Here is a 27,338-nt window from a genome sequence, read left to right on the forward strand (position 1 = left end):
GGGCTGGAAAGATATTGCAGCAAGTAGGGCACTAGATTTGCACCCAGGTTCAATCCTCAGAATCTCATGTGGTCCCCTGAGCACTGCCTGTTTAGTTGTCAGACTCTTTTTGAGAAGTAAATAATGTATTGCAGTTTGATGTATGGAGAGGGATGGGGGGCATGCCTGGTGGTGCTTAGGAACTGTTCCTGGTTCTCTGCTCAGGAGTGACTCTTGGTGGTGCTCAGGGCATCATCTGTGATGCCAGGGTTAAAGGGTTGAAGGTATGCAAGCAAGCCAAGCCCCTTACCTCCTGTACTATCTAGCCCACCATATGACAATTTAGGGGTTTTTTTTTGTTTTGTTTTTTTTCTTTTTACTTTTTGGATAACACCCAGTGCTGCTCAGGGGTTACTTCAGGCTCTGCACTCAGGAATTATTCCTGGTGGTGCTTGTGGGACCATATGGGATGCTGGGAATCGAACCTGTGTTGACCGCGTGCAAAGCAAATGACCTACCTGCTGTGCTAATGCTCCGACCCCTCATTTATAAATGTTTTACATGAAATGCACAATATTTTCAAGAATTTGTGATGTGTAAATAAATTATGAGGAGGGAAAATAAAGAAAGATTTCTCTTTGAACCAGAATACTCCAAGTGCTGGGCTCATGCTTTGTTTGCGGGAGGCCTGAGTTTTATCCCCAAATCACATAATCCACTGAGTACTGCCTGGAGTGACCCCTGACCAAAGGGCCAGTAGTACCCACAAGCACTACCAGGTATGGTCCTGAAACCTAAAAAATAAAAATAAGGACATTTATGGTCTCCTCAGCCCCAGGTCTTCATATTTCCGAAACAGATTTTAAACAATGGGATAATTGAAATCACTGTAGAGTACAAGGCACTCCTCTGTCAGTACAGACTTTTGGAAACTAAAATGTTCAATTATTCTAATTCCTGAAGGGAATACCCCATAAAGCCTTAGTGTAATTGGTGTCATGAGAGTTCTCATTCCTGTGTTCTGAAATGGTGGGATGGGTAGAAGGAGCTGGTCCGTGTCCAGCAGTGCGGGCGAATAGGGGAGAGGTAGGATTCACTGTGGAATTGCAGACATGTCCTTGCTAAGGGCTCAAAAGAGGCCAGTAGACTGTGGGAAGGGCAAAATTCCTTCGCCGTAATTAAGAAATGCCTGCTTAGGTAGGAGCCATGTTTACCGCCGATAGAACCACACTCCCCCGAGTTGCAGGAGAGGTATAATGAGATGGGCCAGGTCACTCATGCATGCTTCTTGAGCCTAATGCCAGGGGGTGTGCAGAATTGCTTGGCACCTTGGCTTCCTCCACAGTCTGGGAGCAGAGCGCACAAAACAGTCTAGTTGACTTCTCGGATGGGTTTTTGGCAAGAGCACAAGGTGCCTTTATGCCGCTTGTCTCCGATGTTGGCCACTGAGCGTCTGAAAGAAAAGGGAGGATTTGTGGACCTGATTAAAACAAGGAAGTCACCCAGTGACTTAGAAAGAGGCTCGTTGTGGAATCTGAATCCTCAAATAAAGCCCTCCCTCCTTGACTTTGCAGCCATGGGAATAACCAGTTGCTTCATTGTGTGTTTTGTCAAAAGCCTCAGCCGTTTGGCCAGCCTGATGGTTACCTGCTGCCTCTTTTTATAGACTCCGTGTCCTTTGTTGTTGCCCGGCTGGTCGAACATGTGTCACGGTGCCCTAGGGCACCAAGCGTGCCCTCGGGGAGCTAAGTGCTGCCAGATGTAGGGAGCAAGGGTTGATTCACATGGCCATAATTTCAATAGCTAATTTTACCTGTTTTCTTTTGGTTTTGGGTTTCTTTCTTAAAGAAAAATCTATTTGGAGTTGGGTTCTCCCCCACCCCCCACCTTTAAATTGCAGCCTCGTCTGGTTACCTCTAACCTTCCAGCCCCACTCCACCCCCCCCCAAAGAAAGTGTGAGACAAAAAAGGATGGAGAAGATATGTGATTTATTAAGTCTGGGAGAATAATGTTGTGACTTAATTAGTAGAATGTTTCTGTTTTACTGGCCTCTGTCCAGTATTTGTACTTCAAAGCAAAATTAAGTTTTACTGATTCAGTCTTTCATGCAGAAATTATTTATGTAAGAATAGATAATATTTTAGATTGAAATCTTTTACACAGACATTTTATCTCTGAATTAAGGATATTGCATTTGTTGTTCAAACTTCTAGGTTTTGAATAGTGAGTATTCTGGTGTCTGGCTAAGCAGAGAAGAAAATCAATGCCTTTCACTTGATTTTTTGCATGAACTGAAACTTTGATTAACCAGATAGTTTAATAAAAATAAATAAATAAATAAGGGGCTGGAGCAATAGCATAGTGGGTAGGGCATTTGCCTTGCACACGGCCGACCTGGGTTCTGTTCCCAGCATCCCATATGGTCCCCCGAGCACCTCCAGGAGTAATTCCCGAGTGCAGAGTCAGGAGTGACCTCTGAGCATTGCTAACCCCAAAAGGCAAAATAAATAAATACATAAATAAAGCTTCCTCTTTATAGACATATTTTTGAGATGAATGAAGAAGGTTTGATAAATTATCATCCTTTGGGAAGCCCCTGTGAAGCCATGGATTTGGGCACTAGCTATCAATGATATCACAGGACAACTTGACATCACAAGACAACTAAACCCCCCTACACCCCTACCAACATTCAACAAGCTTGCAAAAAAAAAAAAGATCTTAAAGCAATTCCCTAGGTTTGATATGGGTTTGTAGGAAACAGAGAAAGACTTGTTAGTAACACCACTGACATGTAGTTAGTGGATTCCAGAATGTAGGAATTGCTAGAGCCAAACACTCATTTCTTTAAGAAGTCAATTAAAAAGAAGAGGAGAGAAGAATTGATTAATAACAGACATCAATCAAATGCAATGTTGCTTCTTCCTTGAATCTTTTCTAAAATTTAAAATCAGGGGTTGAAAAGATAGTACTGAGGGTAAGGGTGCTTGCCTTGCCCTAGGCAACCCAGATTCAATCCCCAGCACCTCATGTGATTCCTCAAACACTGCCAGAAGTAATTGCTGGGCACAGATTGAGGATTAAACCCTGAGCACTGTTGGGTGTGGCCCCCAAACAAAAAAAAATTCAGTATTTAAATTAAAAACTTTTTTTTTGTTGTTTTTGGACCATACCTGGAGATGCTTAGGGGTTTACTTCTGGCTGTACATTCAAGGATCACTCCTGGTGGTGATTGGGGGACCATATGGGGTGCTGGGAATCCAATCCAGGTTGTTTGTATGCAAGGCAAGCACCCAATTCACTGTACTAGGCAGCCCCAAAATTTAAAAAAATTAAATATATTCCCTTGCCTACCCATTTTATTGTTGCTGTTACAATGACCTGGGGTTGGATGCTTGGTTATGATGCTTGAACATACCAGGTTGCCAGAGATTGTAGTTTGTTGTGGCACAAGGATAACAAACTGATCTGAGGTGGCATAATTATACTGGGTGCATATGGAACTGTATCAGGGATTGAAGCCTCAAGTCTCAGATTTGCATGGCAGGTGCCTTGCCCTTCAGATAGCTCTGGGCCCCTGAATTCTATTTTAATGAACTATGTGTTTAATAGTAAAGTATATTTCAAACACATGCATAAATTTGTGTTATATATCACTACAGCATTAACCAATTATTTTAGGTGTGGTAGGCTGTATTTTTAATGCCTTAAAAGGAATTTATCCTGTGGGATGTTATTCAGCTGATGTGTGAGCACCAGCCTTGCATGTGTGAGACCCCGAGTTCCTTCCCAACACTGCATGCCACTGCATTCCTTATGGACATAGTCCTGGTTCCAGCAGGCACCTCTTAGAATTGGAACTTGGCACACACACAAAAAAAAGTTTACATCTCATCTTTTTTTTTGTTGTTGTTGTTTTGCTTTTTGAGTTACATCCAGCAGTGGTCAGGGCTTATTCCTGGCTCTTTGCTCAGGGGATCATTCCTGGTGTTGCTCAGGAAACTACATGTGGTCCCAGGGATTGAACCAGGGGTGGTTGCATTCAAGGCAAGCTCTCTCTTGCCCTCATCGCATCTTTTAAATAGACTTATTGAAGTATCTACCGATAAAATTATAGATTCTTTGGGACTGACAGAATAGTCTATAATTTACTTTGGTGGGATTACTTTAGGGGAAAGCTGAGAAAATAGTTATAGTTGAAATAGGATTAGCATGATTGGGCAATTATTAAACCTGGTGATAGGTTCCTAAAATTTTATTATGATAATAAAGCTAGTTTTATTTGTTTGAAATCTTCCTCCCTCCCTTCTTCCTCCTTTCCTCTCTTCCTCCTTCCCTCCCTTCCTTGCTTCCTTCCTTTCGTTTTTTGGCCATTCCCACCAGTGGTCAGGGTTTACTCCCTGCTTTATGCTTAGGGATTACTCCTGGTGGGATTCAGGGGACCATATGGGATGCTGGGATGCTGGGGATTGAACCCTGGTTAGCCTCATACAGGGCAATCTCCCTACCTGCTGCACTATTACTCTGGCCTCTACATTTGACATCTGCTGTATATAAAAGTTTTAGGTTTGAAACAAAGATTTTCTACTTGTAACTTTTGTGACCTTGGACAAGAACTTTTAACCTCCTGGATCCATAGTGGTTTACTTATAAAGGAAGTGAAAGACTATCTCTCCAGTTAATCCCAAGAAGGTTTTGGGACAAAATTAAATATATAGGAAGTTACTTTGTAAACTGCTACAGATATTCAGCAGTTCTGTTTATTTGTGTAGCAGCATTATTAATATTATTAGTATTATTACAAAGCTTTTTGAGGGCACTATTTTCTTGCTAAGAAAATTTAGTAGCTTCTTCTGCTTCAGCAGGCAATGTAGTTAGTTGTCCCATGTACATTAAATCAATTGAAAAGCTGTGGAGTAATGTAATTAGATGGTCATCAAGAATATTTATCAACTAGTTTATAACAATTGAATAATTATAAGACTTTATTTAAATAATTTTAAATACAGTTTTCTTATAGCTCAGTCAAGTGTAGTACACACATCTATACTATTAATGTTTTTCACTTTCATATGAACAATTATGAAAGAATTATTATTTCACACAAAAAATTATAGATTATTTCTTTCCTGATTTAAAAATACCTCTTGAATTTATAAATACTTTAAAATCTCTTATATAATAATTTTCAAAACTGGATTGTTAGAATACTTCCTTTCTTTTTTTTTAATTTTTATTAGTGAAACACCATGAGATACAGTTGTAGACTTAAAGATTTTTGTGCTTGGGTTTCAATTATACAATGATCAAATGTTATTTTTAATTTTCTTTTTCTGCTTCTGGCTTCTGGTTTCTGCCCTTCCTTCCTCCCTCCTTATCTTCCTTTCTTCTCTCCTTATTTTCACACTTTTCTTCCCTCTTCCTTTTTTTCCTTTCTTTCCACCCTCTCTTCTAGTATACAATTGGGAAGTCTAATATGTAGAAAGAAGCGTGTGTAAAACAAATGTATGATGTAATGAGTGTTTATAAAGTGAGCATACATGGAACTCCTTTGCCAGTTTAATTTTTAAAAATGTCACCTGTCCTGTCTAGCTGTTCTCCTCCTCCCAGGCACCACAGCCCTGATCAGAGTTGTATTCTCATACTGGTTTTCTTTTCTAGTTTGCTGCCCTGTCTAGAATCCTAAAAAAATGTCATTCAGTTTTGTCCTATTCTGAGCTTTATATAAATGAAATCATGTGGTAGTTATTTTTTCCCTTTTTTTTATTTTAAAGTTTTTTAGTGACACCTGGTGATGCTCAAGGGTCACTCCTGGCTCTGCACTCAGGAATCACTCTTGGCGGTGCTTGGGGAACCCATGGATGTCAGGGATGAAACCCCGGTTGGGTGCTTGCAAGGCCAGCCCCTTACCTGTGGTACTATCTCACTAACTACACCATTGTTTTTTTCTATCTAGCCATCTCCTAGGCAAGGACCTTAAGCTTTGTACTAGCTCTCTGACACCTTCTTTTTCTATTATAATCAGTCTTGTGCATGTCTGTGTGTTTTTCTATCATACATATACCTAGGCAGTAAATAAAAGTAAACAAACTCAGGGCTTCAAACTGAGAGTTTTCAAGGTGGATGTTCCATCCCTGTTCCATTTGGTTCCCAAGAGTGACCCCTGAACACCACCAGGTGTGTCCCAAAAACCAAAATAAGTAAATAAAAATAAAAGCCAGTCTTAGTAGTCAAAGAGATAGCTCAATGTACTTCATGCTTTGCATGTTGGAGGCCCTGGTTTTTTCCCCAGCACCACCTGCTAAATGCTCTAGCAACCCCCAAGCACTGAGCTGGGTATAACCCCTGAACACTACCAGGTGTGACCTACAAACCAGAAAAATAAAATACAAATAGCTTAAACACATGATAAATTACAGCAGCCTTCCCAGGCCACCTCAGAAAACCTATCAGATAGATAAAATATTAGATGATTGTAGCTGAATTATTTCCTCACTTTTTATCATAAAGACCTCATATTTCACTTCTCTTAAGGAGCAAATGGCCCAGCCTGAAAATAGCAAAGCTGTAATGTCCTTCCAGTGGAAGAAAATGCATTCTGAATAGCTAATTCCACATATTTGTCTTAGCACAGAGCAAACCCTCTCTATAGTATAGGTCAGTCATATAGAGAGTATATGAATACTTTGTATATGAAAGCTCTGTGCCAAGCAAACTAAACCGTAAAAATGTATTCTTTCCAAATATTTTATTATTTTTCTTTTTTCTTTTTTTTTTTTTTGAACATCACCTAGCAGTGTTTAGGGGTTACTCCTGAGTTTATATATTTTTGTTTTGTGAGGTGGGGAAATGGGTACACCCAGCTAGGATCAGGGCTTGCTTGCTACTGGCTCTGTGCTCACAGTTCACTCCTCGCAGGCTTGAGGAACTGTTTGTGGTTCCGGGGATCTAACCTGGGTCGGCCACGTGCAAGGCAAGCACCTTACCCACTGTGCTATCTCTCTGATCCCCAGTACTGGCTTTGTATCGGGGGGAGGGGTGCTGTCAGCAATGCTTTGGGGACCAGGTAGTGCTGCGCTGCCTGTATGCAACGCATGCACTTAACCTGTCGAGCCAACTTCCCAGCACTGCCTTTGTTTTTTCCATAGTAAAGTGAAAAATATGTACTAAAAGATAGGGAATAGCTTCTTTTGAGCACACACTATAACTCAAACCAAATTTTAATCAACTTAGATGCTTAAACTTTTAGCAAAACAAACACACACAAAAGAGATCTTTCCATTAGTCATGTAGGGGCTTTTATTTACCTAAAACATTAAGACATATTAATGTTGCCACCCAAATCACTTGTACCTCCTCAGACTTGTGTGGCAAAAGGAATGATAATTATGATCTGCTTCAGGCTACAGACTAGAATAACTCAAAAGGAAATGTGCATTACTTATACAGCAGAACTCATAAATTCTCAATGTCAGTCTGCCACTTGTGGCTTAAAACTGCAGTCAGACTGATTGTCTAAAGGCAAAAAGGGAAAAAAAGGGCTGGAGCTACATCATATTTCTGAGGTCTGCAGGTAGCAGCCACTAACTCCAAATATCACCCTCTTTCAGATTACTCCGCAAAGTCAGAATCATCAAGTAACAGCAATGGATTTAAAGGGGCGGCAGGGGCTGGGGGGTAATGAGGAAACATTCCACAAGTGTAAAACAAGTATGAATTTTGTCCACACCAGTCCACAGCTACCTCCTGTACAGGATTTATCATTTTCCCGCCTTTGATAATATTTCTGAAATATTTTCTTGCCCAGAGCCCTCCAGACCATTTTGCAAAAATCTCCCACTCCCCAGGGTCTTATCCTGCAAAAGTGGAAATGGGACATCCCTCCTCTACCATGAGGTGGATGTCTCTGGACATCTGCATGGTGGCCAAGTCCCCAGGACTTTCCCCTCCAGTCAGCACCTCACCTCGCACTCAATGTCAAGATCTGTGCTCTCTTGTGCTCCAGTGTACTGGAAGAGTCTGTGGAATTAGACTATCGCAATTAGAACCATGTGAGTAACTGTGATTTTCTCTGTCAGGTAGTACTTATTTCTGCGATGTTTCTCACTTACAATCCAGGAGCAACTGCAGGTTGATGTTCACTTTAGATGCTCCATTTTTTCACATATAAACAGCCAGATTTAAAATAACCCTTTCTTTTCCACTTGCTTAAATTCCTTGGAAAGCTAGAGTACCCCCTACCTCAGCCCTGACCCTCTGGGATCAAAATACAGGTGCTTCTTAAACTTTCTGTTACTGAAGAATCCATATGTGGGGGGGGGGGGGGGGGGCGGGGGTCAGAAGTAGAGAAAACGGGGAAAAGTCCTCTGATTAGAGACATACCTGCAATGGATTAGTTTTTTCTCATGGAAAACCATCAGTCCTACTTTTTTTTTTTTGTACAACTGTATGGCATAATGATTTTCCAAGTTTGAGGTGGAGTTGAAAGTAGCATCCTGAAAACTCAGGAAGGAAAAGACTGCAGAGGAGTGTTTGTTCTGGGGGAGCATCAGGGAGAGCCCTCCTGCTTCATTTTTACAGTTTCGAAATACTTTCTCTTCCCTGAGGGGAATCACACGAAATATCAAGGACCTTCTAGGAGCTAGTAGCATGCACAGTCCCGAACTAGAAGACTAGTTATCATTTATTTTCTTGCAGAGTTCTTGGTCTCTTTCTCCACAGTGAGACTGGAAGTTTTGTGTATGTGTGGTTTGCTCAGAACTGCTGGGCCACTGTCGACCTTTTAGCACAGTTTCAAATACATAAGTGTTGAGCCCCAGCACTGGGAAAATTGTAGTTAAGCCGGACTCATAAATCAAAATGAACAGAGACTGAGCTCTAAAGTTATAGAAATATGTGTAAATAATTGTTCTCAAACATGTTCTCATTCCTCTCACACTCCCCCATGATTAGGTCCTGTCCTTTTCTTGGCCTGGACAGGGGTCTGCAGAGGTGGAAGTGAATTGGTGGAGGAAAACAGGGGGATGGACATTAACCACATCCCCCAAATCACTCCCTTCTTTGACACCTTCAACTCATTAGCACTTCTACCATCTTTAGGATTTTGTAAGTGTCAAGAGGGAAGATAATTCGGTAGAGAAGACAAGCTAAGAAGCGAGTTGGCAGCGAAGGAAAGGAAGACAGAGTGATCCCTAGTTAGTCCCAATAGGATTCTTTCCAGTGGAGAAAGTGTACTAAGTCTGTATCTGATTTTTTTTTTCTTTTTGATAGCTGAAGAAACCTTTATCACTTTGAGAAGTGCTTACTTTCTGTTATTTTTTTTAAGTTTTTGTTATTTATTTTCTTTTTTTTTTTTTTGGACTATGCCCAGCAGTACTCAGGGCTTGCTCCTGGCTCTGTGCTCAGGACTGACCCCTCTCTGTGCTCTGGGGACTAGATGCAGTGCCAGAGATCAAACTGGGACTGGCTGTGGTCAAAACACATGTCTTAACCTCTGTATTATATCTCCAGTTCTCCACATGCTTTTTTATTTATTTGTTTATTTGTTTGCTTGCTTACTTTCTTGGGGGCCATATCAGGCAGGGCACTTGACTTGCATGCAGCTGACCTGAGTTTGATCCTTGGTACCCTGTTCCCACCCCCATCCCATACCCTGCCACCCAGCCCTGAGTGATCCCTGAGCACAGAGCCAGGAATGAGCCTTGAAGACAGTCAACTGTGGTTCAAAACTAAAAACTAAAAAACATATTTAAAATGTTTTAAAGCTGAAAAGAATATTTAGTGACACATATATTTTTAAACGTGTATTACTTAAAGCAAAAAAAAAAAAGCAGTAAACAAAGGAGCCCACCCTGCTGTGTCCTGCTGTGACATGCAAAAGACCCTCAATGGCACCATGGAGGTCTTGATTGTGAGAAACCAAGTCTCTTCCCTGAGCTGCAGAGAGAAATTACTTACTTTCAAAATATTTGGACAGACTGGAGAGATAATTCAGTAGGTAGGGCTTTTGCCTTGCATGTGGCTGACTTGGGAGTCGATCTTCGCCACCTCATATGGCCCTCCAGCCTCTGCAGGAGTGAGCCCTGAGCAGAAAGAGGAATGAGCCCTGAGCTCAGCTGGATGTGGCCCCCAAACAAGACAAAAGTTGTTTGATAAAATTATGTGTACAAACAGAAGATGCATAAAATTGACTATAAAATATATTGATGGTGGGAATTGTACACTGGTGGAGGGATAGATGTTGGAACATTGTATGACTGAAACCCAACCATGAACAGCTTTGTAATTGTGTATCTCATGGTGATTCAGTAGATTGAAAAAGAAAATACAACAGCAATGTGATAATGGATATGTAGAAAATGTTCCTAAAGTTTGCTGAATGTTTGCAGATCATGTAAGAAAGCTTTTCACTGTATTTTTCTTCCACCTTTCCTATATATAATTTTTCTTTTGTTTTTTTGGGTCACACCCGGCGATGCACAGGGGTTACTGCTGACTTTGCACTCAGGAATTACTCGTGGAAGTGCTTGAGGGACCATATGCGATGCTGGGCATTGAACCCAGGTCAGCCGCGTGCAAGGCAAATGCCCTACCTGCTGTACTATCGCTCCAGCCCCACCTATATATAAATGTTAGACAGCTTTGTTAGACAAATATGTGCTATAGATGCACCATCTTCATAGTCTGAAGAGTCAAAATAAACAAAACCTGGGCTTCCCATGCACCCTGGCTCATTTTGTGTGGTTTCAGGAGAGTGCAGAGCACCTCTACTGGGGAGGATGATCTCTGGGAAGGGGGTTCAGAATGAAAATGTTGGGACCACTCCAAATGAATCCCTGATGGCCACAAACTTCCAGAAGAAAAACCCAGGTATGAAGGACCAGGGAATGAAGATCCCAGGCCTCATGGCGGCAAGGACAGGCTATCCCTTCCCGCCTCCTCAGGGTTCCTGGATGTATTGCCCATGAACTGCCTCTGGGTGCCATTTAAGTGCATTAACGGCCTTGATCCAGAGACTCACAAATGAATCTTGGAATGGATTAGCTCACTACAGAGATGTCTCCAGACCCCAATCATTTACAATTTTAGAATTGTAATTCAAAAGTGGCCACACGACATCTCATAATATTCATAATAAGCAATAGAAAATAAATTGTCACGCATCTGCCTGTGGCAGGCAGGCTTAAGTGGTGGTGGAAAAATTTGAAATTTTTAATCGTGTTGGGAAGATGTAATGCTGGTGGGATCAGTGTTGAAATATTGAATATAATCAATTAATGTGAACAACCTTATGAAAATAAAATGTAAAAATTTAAAAAAATTTTAAAAAATAAAAGGAAAATGTTGAGGCCAGAGAGATAAGCTCACAGGGCAGGAGCACATGCTCTGGGCGTGAGAGGCCTGAGTTCTATACCCAGCCCTGTGTGTTCCCCCACAAGCACCTTCAGAAACATACCCTGAGCACTGAACCAGGGGTAGCCCCTGAGGACTACCAGGCGTGGCCCCAAGCTCCCCTAAAAGAAGAAAATGAACAAAAAAAATTAATGCCAGCTACCATCTTATTCACAGCTGCCCAAAATCCACTGTAGAGCTTTGTTGGGGAAGGAAGCAATTGTATGTCACTGCAACACTTGTTATTAAAATTCATGTATTATTAAGATTCACACCTAGTACATATGGAACAGGCAAAGCAGAAGACTGGTTGTCCAAAGTAGTATCCCTGCAGGTTGATTGGCCAACTAGACCAAGTCCTCTCTGGATCAGATCCCGTGGGAAGTCAGGCCAGCCCTGAAAGGAAAAAGCGACAGTAGAGTTGGCTTCCCACCAACCTCATTAGATCCTTTTGACTCCGGGCTGGAACAAGGTGGTTTGCAGTTGTTCCTAAAGGCTGCTTCTGCTCTTTCCTTCCCCCTTCCCTTCCTCATTTGAAGACAGAATTGTTGCCCTGCATAGGGTCTGAATATGTTTATAGGTAACATCCCTCTGGCCCAACCCTGTAGTTGGAATCTCCCTTAGAGCTGGATTCGCCAAATTTTACTCTTCTCAGTAAAAAAGTTTTTGTAGGATTCCAACTAATGCACTTTTACAGAAAAAGTTTACAGTTTGTTAGCTCAGAAGTCTGTCCGGGGGGGTATCCTCTTGGATTCTGAAAATAGAGCTGGGGTCTTGAAGTGGTTTCTGAATAAAGAATGAGCCGTGTGTTCAAAGTCTGTAACTCTTCCTTCTCCTTAACCACATCCTAGATAACCCACCAATGGTAAGTGTCGTTTGTGTGAATAGATTCTCTAGTTTTTGTTTTCAAGGGCTTTGGGATTTTTTTTTCTTCATTCTAGCTGTCTGAATGATTAATGTGACTAGGAAAATACTGTTGACCCATTTAAATCATGTCAAAAAACATCCATTGCTCATCTACATAATGAAATACACACTGAACATTACATCTTAAGTGTGGGAGCAAGAGAAGTACAAAATAATATTTTACTCATATAGCTTATAAAATAAAATATAAGGCATTAGGATTAACTATAGCATTAAATATTAAACTATTCAAATGATAATTGTTAGTGAAAATCACCTATAAACTGAAATTGCAAATAGCATTTCTGCTTTAGCAGCTAATTGGAGGAAGTGGAGGTAGTTACATGCAACGCTGTAACTTTTTATAAAAGTCTTTATGTCAAAGCATGTTTTAATATTATTTGACTATTATGAGATTTATCGCATATAGTTGGTTTTTTTCGGTTGTTAATTAGTGGTTGCAAAAATAACAGTTTAAACAGAAAAAGTAGAAAAAAATGATTGACATTTTTATCACGGTTTCTATTAAATTGGTCCCTGAATCATTTTAAAGGCAGCTAATTTACAGTTGAAACTATTTTGATCAAAGATCAGATAACAAAGGTAAGCTTTGACTGCTTTTAAGATATTTAAATTTTTTAAGGACAGCATTTGCACAGTTTAAATAAAGACACTGAATTTAGGCTATCCAGTTTCCATGGTTACACCTTTCCAAATTATTTTGTGGATATGTAAATAGGTCTGTGAGTCACTGATAATTATTTGTTTTTTTGTTTGTTCTGTTGGTAATTCTGTGTTTAGGTGAATTTAGCGCACTTCACACGGCTTGCTTTGGCTTGTGTATATTGGAGTGTTTGTGATTGACAGTGATTGAGCATTTCTTATGGAGTGCTTGCCTTTTTTTTGTCATAAATGATGTATGTTGGATGGGCTTAAAATGTAAATAAGTTCTTCCTGTATCACTCTTCAATAAACAAGAATTTTTATAAAAAGAAGACTTGTTGGTATATTTAAACAATAGAGTTAGTAAGTTTAAGAATATTTCCATTGTGGGCCAGAGAAATAGTACAACAGCTTGAACACAAGTCTTTCATGCTGTCAACCCAGGTTCAAGCCCTGGCACTTCATATGTTCCCCTGAACCCCACCAGGAGTGACCCCTGAGCATAGAGCCATGAATAAGTCCTGAGCACAGCCAGCCTGACCCAAGCCCCCAAAACTATTTCTGTTATTTAGCTGCACACTGAAACTAATATATTTAAATTCCTACAAACTATATAGTAACAATAAAAGTAGCAGCATTCTGGTTTCTTTCTTTTGTGTGTGTGGAGTGGGTGTCAGGTTGCTAAGGATCAAACCTCAGGCCTCACAGGAGTAAGGCAAGTGCTCTACTGGTGAGCTCCGTCCCCAGCGCTCTGGTCTCTTATCATTGTTATGGGTCCATAGAGAGGGCTCAAAGAGCTGATCACATGCTTTGTTGTTTTTTGTTTGTGTGTTTTATTTTGGGGGCCACACTCAATAATGCACAGGGGTTATACCTGTCTCTTCGCTCAGGAATTACTCCTAGGAATGCTCAGGTGGACCATATAGGATGTACCATATATACTGTACTATCACTCCGGCCCCTGATCACTTGCTCTGTTTGAGGGAGGTCCTGGTTTGATTCCCAGTATGGTTCCATGAACACTGAGCCAGGAATAGTTCCTGAGAACAGCCACGTGCATCCTCCCCCGAAGAAAAACCCAAAATTTTGATAGTGAGCATTAAATGGAATCTTGTCACTACCAACTGGAATCTTTCTTTAACGTTGTTTCTCCCCATTCATTACAACCTTTGCACAAATATGAAAACTCTTCTCTATACTGTTGTTCTTGAGAGGAGCTGGAGACTTATTCCTCCGAATGGAAGAAAACATTTTTCTTAGACCTCACCGCCAGCAATTAGCATTCTAGCAAGGCCCACCAAGAATTCTTAGTAATGTGAAATTCTTAGTAATGTGAAAAGTCAGGTGTCTTGTTAAGTTAAAGCCTTCTCTCATGCTCTGCAATCATGCAATGCTGCCTGGCTTGTAAGGTATTCATTCATACTTCTGCAGTCTCTTTTGATGGTCACTGTGGTCCTGTGTGAAAGCAGAACAGGCATAGCTTTTAAGTTGTCACTCCAGAACCCAGCCTAGGAGCTCATGGGATATTTTGAGGTTTATTTATTTGGTAGATTATTCAAAGCACATTTTAACATTCAGACTGGGTTCTAATGAATAGTTTATTTAATTTTTATTTATTATTATTTAAATTGGAGAACCTCCCAAGTGGTGCTTCGGAGGCAGGGGCTCCTACCAACAAATCGTAGTTAACCGGGTCATTGAGTCAATGGACACAGCGCTGCTTGCAGGACCCTGAGTTGCACCAGTGATGCCTGGGAGACTCTGTGATGCCGGGATCAAATTGGGGTTGGCTACGTGCCTAAATTTTTTTTCTAGCTCTCCAGCACTGAGTGGTCCACATCAGAGTGACCTTCTCCAACAGTCAGAAACCAGTAATCATAGACAACAGCTATGAGGACTTTACCTTTTGCCATTTTTCAATGCCGGGCTGGAGCGATAGCACAGCGGGTAGGGCGTTCGCCTTACAAGCGGCCAACATGGCCGACCCGAGTTCGATTCCTCCGCCCCTCTCGGAGAGCCCGGCAAGCTACCGAGAGTATTCGATATGCCAGACACAGTAACAACAAAGTCTCCAATGGAGACGTTACTGGGCCCGCTCGAGCAAATCGACGATCAACGGGAGGGCCTTTACCTTTACCTTTTACCATTTTTCATACCTCATTTCGTACAAATGTATACCTCATCCTGATAATAGATGAGGAAACTAGGCTTAGAAAGTTTAACCATGTAAGTACACCAACTAGTATCTACAGTGTCTAGTAGGAAAACAGTGTGTGTGTATGTGTGTGTGTGTGTGTGTGTGTGTGTGTGTGTGTGTGTGTGTGATGCCAGGGATCGAAGATATATGAGGTGAATGTTCTCCCACTGAGCCACTGCCTCAGCCAGGAAAATGAATTCAAGCAATAACTCACATGATCTTGTATAGCAGTCTGACTCAGTGAAAAAAGAGAGGGGGGAAAAAAGTGCTCAAGTGATTATAATTAGGAAGCCATTTCTCTTGGAGGAAAATCCCATTGTGCACTTATAAACAAAACATAAAGTGTTTAAATTCCACACTGCTTTCTTTTATTTCTCATTAAAAAAATTAAATTGTACTGTTTTGCCTTAGCAATAGTCTAAAAATTTGAGAGCACAGCTTTGCATCTCTGTGTATGGAGAAATCTCAATATACTCACCACCGAAATTCTAGAGCCATCACAATATCAAAGTGATGCTCCCCCAAATGACCCCTCTACCCAATCCTGACACCACTTCTACCCTTCCCCTCTGGAAACTACCATGTATTTCAGTGTCTAAGAGTTATTTTTGTTGTGTTTTTCCACTTCGTTTGCTTTGGTTATTCGTATTCCACATATGAGTGAAGCCATCTGGTACTGTTTCCTTCTTTTTACCCCTAAATTCGCTATGTTTTATTTAGGCATTTGCAGGGTGGGGGGGGGAGGGTTGGTTTTTTCTTCCTTATAACACTGGTAGTAATACAAAATGTTCACTGTACCTCAAATTAAAAAATAAACATTTCAGAATTTTTTCACATCACATATTTTAGTTATATGATTATGTTGAAGACTTTAATCTAAAAATTAAATGATGAATTTGTCATTCCAAGTGTGAATAATCTTAGGCAGCTGAGGGTTTCAAGTAATGATGTGTTTTCAGTTATGAAAAGCTGCCTGCTTAATATGGAAAAAGAGTACATCTTTTGTTAGTGATGGAGGTGGTTTTAACTTTTAATCTTTGGTAAAAAGAAATAATGATTTTATACAAGAGAATAATTTTAACATTGTGATTTCTGTATTAATGCCTATCGTTATGAGTGATTATTTATTGACAAGGTTAATTCAGTCTATTCTGCTGAATATAAAATTATTTGTGGCAGTATAACTGCATCTTTAAAAAAAAACAGTACCTTCAGATAATATAGAACTTTTTTCCCTCTTTATGTTTCTTGCAAAAATAAGTCCTTGATGAGAGAATGATCTTGGTTTCTAAAATCTTGCATTTGTGTCATCTTAACTATGAAATTTGGGGATATAGTGTTTTCCTGGAGCTCATTTTTTGCTTCCTTGCATCAGGTTGTGATTAGTGCCCAATCCTGTGACCTGGTTCCCACAGCTGACAAAATGCCACCATAGAATTTGTATTCATCTGTTTCATTTTTCATTTCATGCCTTTTATTTAGAGTTATGTTAGGGAAACATTCTCAGGAGAATATTAAGATGTTGATTTATTTTTTGGTTTTGATACTTCAGTTTGGTCAAAACTTTGAGCTACTTTATATCAGTTGTCTGCATGAATAATTAGAACGGCTCATAAAAAGACAAAACTACATCCTACAATATAACTAGGCATATTACGTACAGAATTCTGTTGACACTGTTGTAATGAGACTAAAACTCTTTTCAAATGCTTTACTGCAATAGAAAAATATTCATAAAAGCTATGACTTTGATCAGAAACTATAAGACCCAATGTCTTATTACTGAATATTTCTTATCAAAATAAATATCTTTAGGAATGTCTTAACAGAATAGTAGAGTTTTTTAATAGTCATCTTTATTAAGAAAATTAATGAATGACTTTACCAATTTTTAACTCATAGTATTTTTATATGGATTTTCTCTGAAATTGAATTCCATGTGTGATTTCTGTGAAATTTCTCTTCTGATTCTTATTCTTTAATACAGATCTTTCCATACTTTCATCTTCTTTAACCAAAGTATATGAGGTAACAGAAATGTTTCTTTTGAGAGACTTTGCAGAGTTGAAATTTGCCAGATGTTCTGTGCTGACACAGGGTGTTGCTTTCCCTGGGTATTGGGACTGTGAAATTCTTTCCTGTTACTTTGATTGTACATTCGCTGTTCGTTCATTTTGGTGTTGGACTGCAATTCTGACCACAGCTTGTCTTTTATTTTTATTTAAACTATAGCAGGGCATCCAGAAAGTCTGGCAAAGAAAATGATATTTTGATGACATTTTTCACAGGGCTCAAGAGGAATGAATTATTACATTTTAACCAAGGCCCTAATAAACAGCTCCTTTATTTCCCCTGGAAGGAGACAATATTTCTTTGTCCAAGAAGTTGCCTGAGTATATGTATTGTTGAAGTGCAAAAAAAGCTGCTTTTCTCTAAACGTTAGCTGAGAGACAATGGGATTTTCAAAGCTTATACTACTTGAGTCTGACTCAATATTTTAGGATTAGAAAAATGAATTTGGATTTAAATTTTGAAATTTGGACACTTTTTATCTTAAGCAGAGAAGTGTTATACAGTAATAACCCAATTCCTCTGACAAATTATCATTTCTGTGTAATTTCCACTTATCCACCCAATGATCTGCTTTATAGTTTCAGATTTTGATTTCATATTATAATATTTGAACACTCCCTCCCGCAGCTGTGGTTGGATCAACCTAAAGAACTGTTTTTCTAGACCCACAGACTTGAGTCTTCTTGATTCTGAGTAATCTTAATCTTGATCTGTGTTTCTAGAGGAGAATGGACTGTTAGTGTCTCTCAAGTACAAGGGCATGCTTTTCACTTCAATCCAAGATCCAGTGACCCGTTGTTCATTACTGAATAATCACATTGAGCAACATGTATCCAGTTTAGCCTGTGCAAAGAATCAGAGTGAAGCCTTTTCCTAAACTATTTCTGAACTTGTCTTTGACATTATACCCTATCAGTTGCTTCTGATAAGTTTTTGGAAAGGAGGAGGAATAGAGCATGGAGCCCACTTCCTAATGAAGCCCTTGGAAGGTCATGTTTTGCCTTGACCTGGGATGGTTCCTGAATGTTGTTATTATTGGGACACGGTGCCCTCAGGCCACCGCCCTTCCTCTCACCACAAGTGCTTTCACTCTGGCTGATATTACGGCTCATCCTCTTGGGAACCAGGATGCGTAGACTTCTGAGTTTGATGATACTGCCTGACATGTACAAACTTGTATCTAGCCCAGCTTCATTTGACGACTCATTGACTTACTGCTAACTGCATCTTGTTAGTAGTGGTTGTTTTGTTTGGGGGCCACACCCAGCAGAGCTCAGGGTTTCCTCCTAACTCTGTGCTTGGGGATCACTCCTAGCAGTGTTCAGGGGATCCTGTGTGTACCAGAGATGGAATGGGGTCAGCATCTTGCAACTGACCAGTATGCAACTCTCTCCAGTCCCTCGATGGCTTATTTGACATTTCTTGGTAACTGGTCCAATCTTATTTTAATCAGAGAATGATGCCATTTTCTGGAAATGACAAACTTCAAGGGTTTTATTTTTGTTTGGGGGCCGCATCTTGTTGTTCTAGAGGTTGCTGCTGGCAGTACTTGGTAAACCATCAGTGCCCAGATCAAACCCAGATTTTCCACATGCAAAGCATGTGCTCTAGTCGATTAAGCTATCTCTCCCACCCTAAAGTTAGAGTTTTAAGCAACTGGAACAAACTTGAATGTTTTACCATAAAAGTGAGTTGTAATTTTTTCTTTTTTCACATATTTTAATTTTCAACATAAAATTTTAAGCTATATATATATAAAGTATATATAAAATGTATACACATTTCTTTTTTTATTTTTGTGGGAACTTGGCTACCATTTTAACTGTCTTAGCTATAAATAACTTAAAGAACAATGCATTGGATGTCAAGTAGAAGCTTTATTTCAAGATAATATTTATTCCATCATTATTTTAGACGACGGTTTGTTGCTTTATTTTGAGCATTAAAGAAAATGATCTGGCCTGTAACACCTGCATAACAAGTAGGCCTGCATCCTCTTAGAAATATTGTTTAATAAACACTGCAGCTTTCTCATCCAGCGGTTGTTGCCAAATGCTGTTAATTTGCATGTGCTGGTGAAATAGATCCACTCTGCTCCTGCAATGGCATCTTTGCTTGCAGTCCAGGAAGCTATGGTGTATGGTGACCATATCCATGATTTCCTGCACTGGGGGGAAAAAATGTGTGGAAAGCATCTGGGGAGAAGGAGGCTCTTTACCAGCTTGTTTCCTGTAAGCTCAATTGGAAGACCTTGTCTGTGCAAATAGATTTCAAAATAGAGCCTGCCCTTTGACTGTCTCCATAATTACATGGCTCGCTCCGTATTTTATTTGGCAGCCAGAACAGTTAACCCCTGGAAGGAAGGGGCTGATGGCATGGCCAGTTTGACTCCCCAGACATGTCCATAGGAATGAATAAACCACTGTTTGGAGAAACCCAGAGCTAAGAACACACCAGAATAATCTTCAATTGCACAGACACTTTTAAAAAACAAGTTTAATAATCTTCGTTACCATTTGGTTTTAAAATGTACTTTGTCTTTATGATGATGTTTGAATAAAAGATACCAATTCCTTTTAAAAACTGGGAGTTGGGGGAGCTCGTTGGCGCTTTGATGTAATCAACATCTGCCAACAGAATGAATTTGCTTTTGTGTTTGCTTCAAGAGCCTTTTTAGTTTTGCCCAATCGTTTCTACTTCAGTCTGGGGCATTCCCCTCACTGGTCTGCCCCCATCCGCATCCCCTCCCCCCTCACCTCCTCATTCAGCAAATGCACAGGTTATTTCTTGTGAAATGTGAGCTTCTCTTCTACCTATAAAGACTCTAAGTCTCTTTGAAATGGGTAGAAACGTTCATTCTTTCTCATTTATGTGGGCATCTTGGTACTAGATTTTAAAATTCAATGGGAGTTATATTGAGTGATGCCAACTAATTTACCTTTTGCAACATTTGTGCACTCTATACAACCTGTTGGGCAAGACAGATGTTGTTTTAGGTCAAGAAATGGAAGGGCTGGGTGCATTGGCAGTGCCCTGTTTTAGGTTTGAAGTGCGCTGGGTCCTGAATAAGCTTGTGCTGTTCTGGGTAATTGCTTGGGGTTCATGAAGTGTGAACTTTCTGTGGTTCTAAAATAACACCTTGAGGAGCTGGAGAGATAGTACAATGAGTAAAGCGCTTGCCTCGCATGAGGCCAATCCAGGTTTGATCCCAGGCATCCATATCGATTCCCCCAAGAACTGCCAGGAGTAATTCCCAAGTACAGAGTCAGGAGTACTCCTGAGCATTGCTGGGTATGGCCCCCAAACTGAGAAAAAATCATTAACAAAATAGCACCTCGAAAAATGTATGTCTATAAATTTTTTAATTGAATTACTGTGTGATACACAGTTACAAAGTTGTTAGTGATTGAGTTTCAGTTATACAATGTTCCAAAAACTATCCCTTCACCAGTTTACATTTACCGTGACTAATGTCCCAAGCCTCCCTCTATCTTAGCGGCAAACACTTCTCTTTGAAAATTGTATTTCTGTGGCACTTTCCCTTTGAGCCAACAGTAGGAAGCAGTATTTCTAAATAGTTCAAAAAGTATCTCAAATTGTTGTCACAAAGTAACTTGCTTTTTTTTTAAGTTAATGTATTGTTTAAGCAGATCATTTGTTTCAAAATTAAAATCATCAATGAGTGTAAGGCCTATTTGAAAATGAATTAGCAAAACATTGTTGTTTTCTCTCTTAATAATCATAAATCACTTAAATCTGGCAGGCATTCCTCCCTTCATCCAAAATAATTGCCTCCATTTGTAAAATCAATTAGATGTTGATATGCTATAAATAATAGTTTTGTTACTAGACTTTGGCACTTGCTGATCATTAGGAAAAAATATATTCAGTAAGATGTTTTACAGGGAGTCTTATAAATTGCACATTATCTCTGGTTGACATTGTTAGCTAATGTAAAGCAGTGTCAGGCTACTTTATTGTATTGTTTTCTACCCAGATATTGGATACCCCTGAAATGTAACAAAACCTAGGATTGATGGCGTGCTGCAGGGTGAAAGTACTGCCCTGGAGACATACAATGAGCAAAAGAGAAGCTGTGAGCCCCTCACTGGAGCACAAATAGGCTTGGTTCAGTTTTACAACTGCTAAAAGTAACAGGCGTTTTAAATGTTTCTTTGAAAGTCCATTCAGACTGTCCCTTAAAAATACTTGTTGACCAAAGGGAAACTCACATTTTCAAGGGTAAAATTGGCTTAATTAAGGGTCATTAGTAGAGGTGCACATAAAAAGTCAAGGCTCAGTGGGTGAAATAGAAGCATTTCATTATGTGGTCTCAAATGTGGAAGCAGATAACAATTAAAAGGAACCCAGTCAAGTTAGAGGCCAGTAAATCCCAGGCATGTTGTATGCGGCAACATTGGTTTTGTTTTTAAATGCATCGCTCCCTCCATCATACTTGATTTCTGTAATCCCACCTTTCAGACTTAATCTGTGAATGGAACCAAAATGCAGCTTTTAAAAATTGGTGTTATTACCAAGTATGAAAATATTTAAAACCATAACCCAGATTTACATTGCAAATACACATTTAAAATATGAAATATGTGCTGCGGGATCCAGAGGCCATATAGCAATTTCCCGAGACAGCCAGGCCTCATAGTGTGCTCCTCCACGGAGGCAGAGAAGCACTTGTCTATAATTTTCCACACTCAGCTCAAACTCGGCTCTGATAGAATTTTTGTGACACTGAAAATAATTCTTATTATTACCTTTGATAACAGTGAATGTTCTCGTATTCATAACAAATAACGTATAGATTTACTACCTACGGAAACCCTGTATAGAATTTCTGTTACATAACCAAGAGTAAAACACTCTCCCTGGTTGTGTCTTTTAAGTTCATATTGGTTGAAAGCAACTGATCTGGGGCTCTGGGATCGTCAATCATTTCAGCTGGTGTCTCCTAAGCTGCAGAATCGTTGAGCCTCCCCCTTGCAGTAATTAGTGCATGCCTGAACCTTTGTTTCCCCAGAACAGCTTTTTAGTAAGAGCATTGACCGTGGGTGTGGGCTGAGACCAGTAGGCCAGTTCTGTGGGTGATGGAAACCAGGGTGGTATCTGCCTCTGCTGATGGACAGCGAGTATCAGTTGAACTGCAGCACTGATAGCAGTGAGTTGCGACATTTAATGTAACACAGTGTGGCTCTGTGTTCCAGCATCTTGTGTTCCAGGCCCTGACTCAATCCCTGGCATTGCCAACAACAACAGAAGTTAAATGTAGTTATAATCAGGTATCAGCAGTGCTTTCAGCTACTATTTTTTTAATTAGATGTAATTGACATTTAACATTGTATATGTTGTATTCGTTGTAAGTGTAGAGAGCAGTGCTTTTTTTGGGAGGATGTGGCGGTACACCCTGGCTCTACATTCCTGGGATTACTCCTGGCAGGGTGTGGAGGACCATATGCAATGCCAGGAATCAAACCCTTGTCCAGCTCATGCAAGGCAAACACGCTTTCCACTGTACTACCCTTTGGCAGTGCTTTTGAAGGTAAAGAAAATCTATGGAAACTCAATGAGCCACTTTCTAGTATGATCTCTATCAGATAATGTAGTTTGGTTATCCTTTCTGTGACCCTGAATATAATTGGAACTGGAGAATTTATTTTTACTTATTCTGCATTTAGGAGATTTGTTAATTGCTGTTTATTATAATATGATAAACAAGGTTGAGGAGTCCCCCTTTTTCTCTGACATGTTAATTGGAGGACCATTAACTTCTAAGCCACATATTGACTCAAGCTGACTTCTTTAATTCACCTGCGAAAGCGCTCGGTTATTTTTTTTTCTTTTAATTTTTCCTTTCCTCCCCCACCCCCCGCTCGCGTGTTTCCTCCCCTGGTTTGTAATGAATGGTTAAGGGGAGTAAACATAGTGAAATACTTTATTACCCTGATACCCAGGGACAACATTTATAGGGTTATCTTTTATTAATTTTTTTTTTAAAAAGCTTATGCTTAAAATGTTAGTGTCTTCTGAAAGCAGAATTGTTGAGAACACGGCAGAACCCTAATTGATTGTCAACAGGTTGTATTGAAAAAAATAATCCTGAATTGATCTATCTCCAGCATCTTTTTGCATGGTTGGAACATGACAATCAGATGCCGCTGACTTAAGGCACAAACATATGAGACTGAAAGGGACTTAAAAGATTATGAAGACTTGGAGCCAGAGCAATAGTCCAGCAGGTAGGGCATTTGCCTTGCACGTGTCTGATTTCGATCTGCTTTTTTCACAATTAATAAAAAACAAACATTTTAGGGCTATGGAAATGGATCAAAGGGCTATTCATGCTATATGTGTGAGAGCCCTGGGTTTGTTCCAGGCCACCACATGGTCACCTCCAGCACTGACAAAGCCCCCAAACTTTCCTCAAATTCCATCCCTGATAAAAAGCAAACTATAGCACTGCATATTAACTACTTGCCCCTTGAAAGGGAGCTCAGAGCCTGGATTTGAACTGAAAGGACTCAAGCTAGAGCTGGCCAGCCATCATGAGCCTCAGTCCCTAACCATGAAACAGTGACAGCTTCCTGCCCACCCAAAGAGTTGGTAGGAGATGATGTATATAGAGCACTGTGCTCAAATAAGCAAAGGAAATAATTGCACCAGGAGATAGTACAGGGATGTGGAGGTTCTTGCCTTGCACACAGCAGACCCCAATCTAATCCCTGGCACCATGTATGATCTCCCAAGGTCACTCCTGAGCATAGAACCAGGAATAGTCCCTGAACACCTCAAGTGTGAACCCCTCTTCCCTCACCCAAAAGGAAGTGGCCATTAAATGCTAACCACTATTATGTTTACAATTTCTATTGGTGTTATGGTTATTAATAGTTCTCATGATACGTACTTTTCCCAGGAGGAAAGTGAGCTTGTGAGCTTGTGTCTTGTGTTCCCTGGCTCTAGGAGGGTCCCGAGTCATGAGCTGTTTTTATCCTGATTCCTTTGTTGACCAGGGACCCAGATTTACCATTCTGTACCCACAGGCTGCCCAGCTGTCCTCTGTCAGCCATCTTGCTGTAGCCCATGTTTGGGCAACACAGGTGGCTTAGTTTGAGAGAGTGGCCAGATGAGGACCACCCAGAGTTTGGAAAGCAATAACTTTTTATTGTCTTTTGATGCCTTTGACATTTTCTGAATGTGCATTAACTCATGTTTTGCCCTCATGCATCTGAGCGAAGTAATATATTTTGTGGAGGGAGCTTGAGCTGCTTTCTCTGAGGTTTAGCACACGCTTCATGTCCCCAGGGAAGTCACTTACCTTTGTGTGTTCTGACGGGGGTAGGTATGGAATAATAGCAGCTCACAAGGCTTTTATGAAGAGTGATGAGCTACCATACAAGGAAGAAAGGGAGGGAGGGAAGGAAAGAGGGGAGGAGGGAGGGAGGGAGGGAGAGAGCGGAGGGAGGGAGGGAGGGAGAGAGGGAGGGAGGGAGGGAGGGAGGGAGGAGGGAGGGAGAGAGGGAAGGGCTGGAGCCATAGCATAGTGGGTGGGTGTTTGCCTTACCTTTGTGTGTTCTCATGGGGGTATGGAGTAATAGCAGCTCTCAAGGTTCTTATGAGGAGTGATGAGCTACGATATAAGGAAGGAAGGGAGGGAGGGAGGGAAAGAAGGAGGGAGGGGGAGGGAGGGGGAGGGAGGGAGGGGAAGAGCTGGAGTGATAGCATAGTGGGTGGGGTGTTTCATGTGGTCGACCTGGATTCCATCCCTGCTTTCCATAGGGTCCTTTGAGCACCACCAGGGGTGATTCCTGATTGCAAAGCCAGGAGTAACCCCTGAGCATCGCTGGGTGTGACCAAAAAAAGGAAAAAAAAGGAAAGGAAAGGAGGAAAAGAGGGAGGGGAAGAGAAAGAAGAAAGTCCAAATTTCTGCTTTTCAACCAACACTCAGCTTTTCCTACCTGACCTACACCTTATAAATCAGTTAGCAACCAGAGGGCTGGTGTTGTCGTCTTTCAGGAGCTATGTCATCCTTTTCAACCTTTCAGGGCTATGTACCTGCTTCTACCAAGCAAGATTTTTTGTTTTGTTTTGAGACCACAGCCAGCTTTGCTTGGGCATACTCTTGGTTCTGTGCTCAGGGATCACTCCTGGCACTGCTGGGGGCACCTTATATAGTGTTAGGGATCAAGTCTGAGTTGGCTGTGTGCAAGGTAAACAACTTACTCGCTGTACTATTGTTCTGACCTCCCAATTTTTTTAAGTGACACAGTGGCTGGAGAGGTAGGTTAATGAGCCGGAACACATGCTTTGCATGTTGGAGAACTGGATTTGATCCCTAGGCCCTCATGAATATTGCCAGGAGTGATCCCCAAAGCTTTGAGTAGCCCGTGAGTACTGCTGGGTGTGGCCCCAAAACCAAAAGAAGAAAAGAGAAAGTGATAATCCTGGCAGGTTTTTAAAAATCATGTATTTGTAATAGTTTAATAGCTAATATTTAATTTTAAGCTGTTTAGGGCCCATACCTGTTGTGATAAGGGCCTCCTTCTCTCTCTGTGCTGGTGGTGCTCAGGGGACCATATGCATATACAGTGCTGGGGATTGAACCCAGTCTTCCAGCATGCAAAACCTATGCTCCCTGTCATGCCCAGGATTGACCTGGGGTTGACTGCATGCAAAGCAAGTACCATATTCCTGTGTAATCTCTCTGGCCCTATATTTGGAATTGTTTGAAAATAATAATCTAAGGGGATGGAGAGATTATATGGGGGTTAAATTACTTGTTTTGCATGTGGCAGACCCTGATTTGATCTGGTTGTGACACTACACATAGTGTCCCAAGTACTGCCAGGGGTCATACCTGAGCAGAGAGCCAGGAGGAGTCCCTGAACACTGCTGGGTGTGCCCCTCCCCCCCCCCCACCCCAAGTATTAATAATACCCAGATACTGCACTAAGTCAGATTCAACACTGTTACCTTTGACTTTATGGAAGAATTGAGTGACCCATGCCTGGAGTCACGTCCCACTGGAGTTTGCTTCAGGACTTTATTCCAATCCGCTAAGGGATTTTGAGTGTTTGGGCTGGGACTCATCTACAGTTTGTGTTTCCGTGATGTTTCGCAGCTGGAAGGGTACTGGTGGCCAGTAAGTGGTAACTTTCATTGTGCATCAGAATCACCTGAGGAGGACTTGGTACAGCTCCCTATGCTGGCCTCATCCAAGTTTGCGTCAGCAGGCTAAGGAGGGACCTGAGAATTAGCATCTCTTTCCTGGTGACACCTGGTACTGCTGCTTTGGGCACCACATTTTGAGACCTTTTGCTCTAAACCAGGAATCATCCAACTACTGCAAATGGCCAGATTGTCAAAATTTTAGGCTCTGTGGGCCAGATAGTCTTTGCCACTCACCTCCATGGTAGCTCGACGGCAATCATAGATGGGGCTGGAGCCATAGTATGGTGGGTAGGTTGCTTGCCGATGTTCCCATAAACCTTTATGTATGGGCCATTTTGACTGATACTTCAATTTAGATTCCATTACAAGATGATTTTTTGTTTGATTTTCCCCAACCATTTATAGCACTGTAGCACTGTCCTCCCGTTGTTCATCGATTTGTTCGAGCGGGCCCAGTAACGTCTCCATTGTGAGACTTGTTGTTACTGTGTTTGTCATATCAAATACGTCACGGGGAGCTTGCCAGGCTTTGCCGTGCAGGCGAGATACTCTCGGTAGCTTGCCGGGCTCTCCGAGAGGGGCGGAGGAATCGAACCTGGCTCGGCCAGGCCGGCTGTGTGCAAGGCAAACACCCTACTGCTGTGTTATGAGCGATAACCATTTATAAATATAAAAAAAATTTAGACACAGGCTTTGTATTTAGGAGGTATGGGTTCAATGCCCGACACTGCGTGGTCCCCTAAACACCCCTGTGAGCCCCCCTCTCCCCAAGGTCCTTTTTAGGCTGTGGGCTCTATTAAAACAGGCAGCTGGTCATATTTGGCCTTTAGGACTATAGTTTGTTGATGTGATGTACAATTAAGATGTGATGGGGAGTTTTTCAAGCTACTGTTTTAAAGTAATGCAAGTGAGGCTGGAGTAATGGCACAGCAGGTAGGGCACTTGCCTTGC

The 27,338-nt window shown here is 41.0% G+C and overlaps 1 protein-coding gene across 5 annotated transcripts in view; it reads left to right on the forward strand.

Annotated features, from left to right (window-relative positions):
• METAP1D (methionyl aminopeptidase type 1D, mitochondrial) overlaps nucleotides 1–27,338 on the forward strand; it is an 86,222-nt gene that overhangs the window by 36,267 nt on the left and 22,617 nt on the right. The window contains exon 1 of one of the 5 annotated variants that reach the window (XM_056110200.1): nucleotides 23,410–23,458. The exons of the other annotated variants lie outside the window; for them this stretch is intronic. Coding sequence (XP_055966175.1) covers nucleotides 23,425–23,458 — 34 coding nt within the window. The 5' untranslated portion in view covers nucleotides 23,410–23,424. Of the gene's footprint in view, nucleotides 1–23,409; nucleotides 23,459–27,338 lie in introns of those variants that run through there. 5 annotated transcript variants of the gene reach the window in all.

This window comes from Sorex fumeus, unplaced genomic scaffold (assembly GCF_029834395.1).
Source record: "Sorex fumeus unplaced genomic scaffold, SorFum_2.1 ptg000009l, whole genome shotgun sequence".
NCBI lineage: Eukaryota > Metazoa > Chordata > Mammalia > Eulipotyphla > Soricidae > Sorex > Sorex fumeus.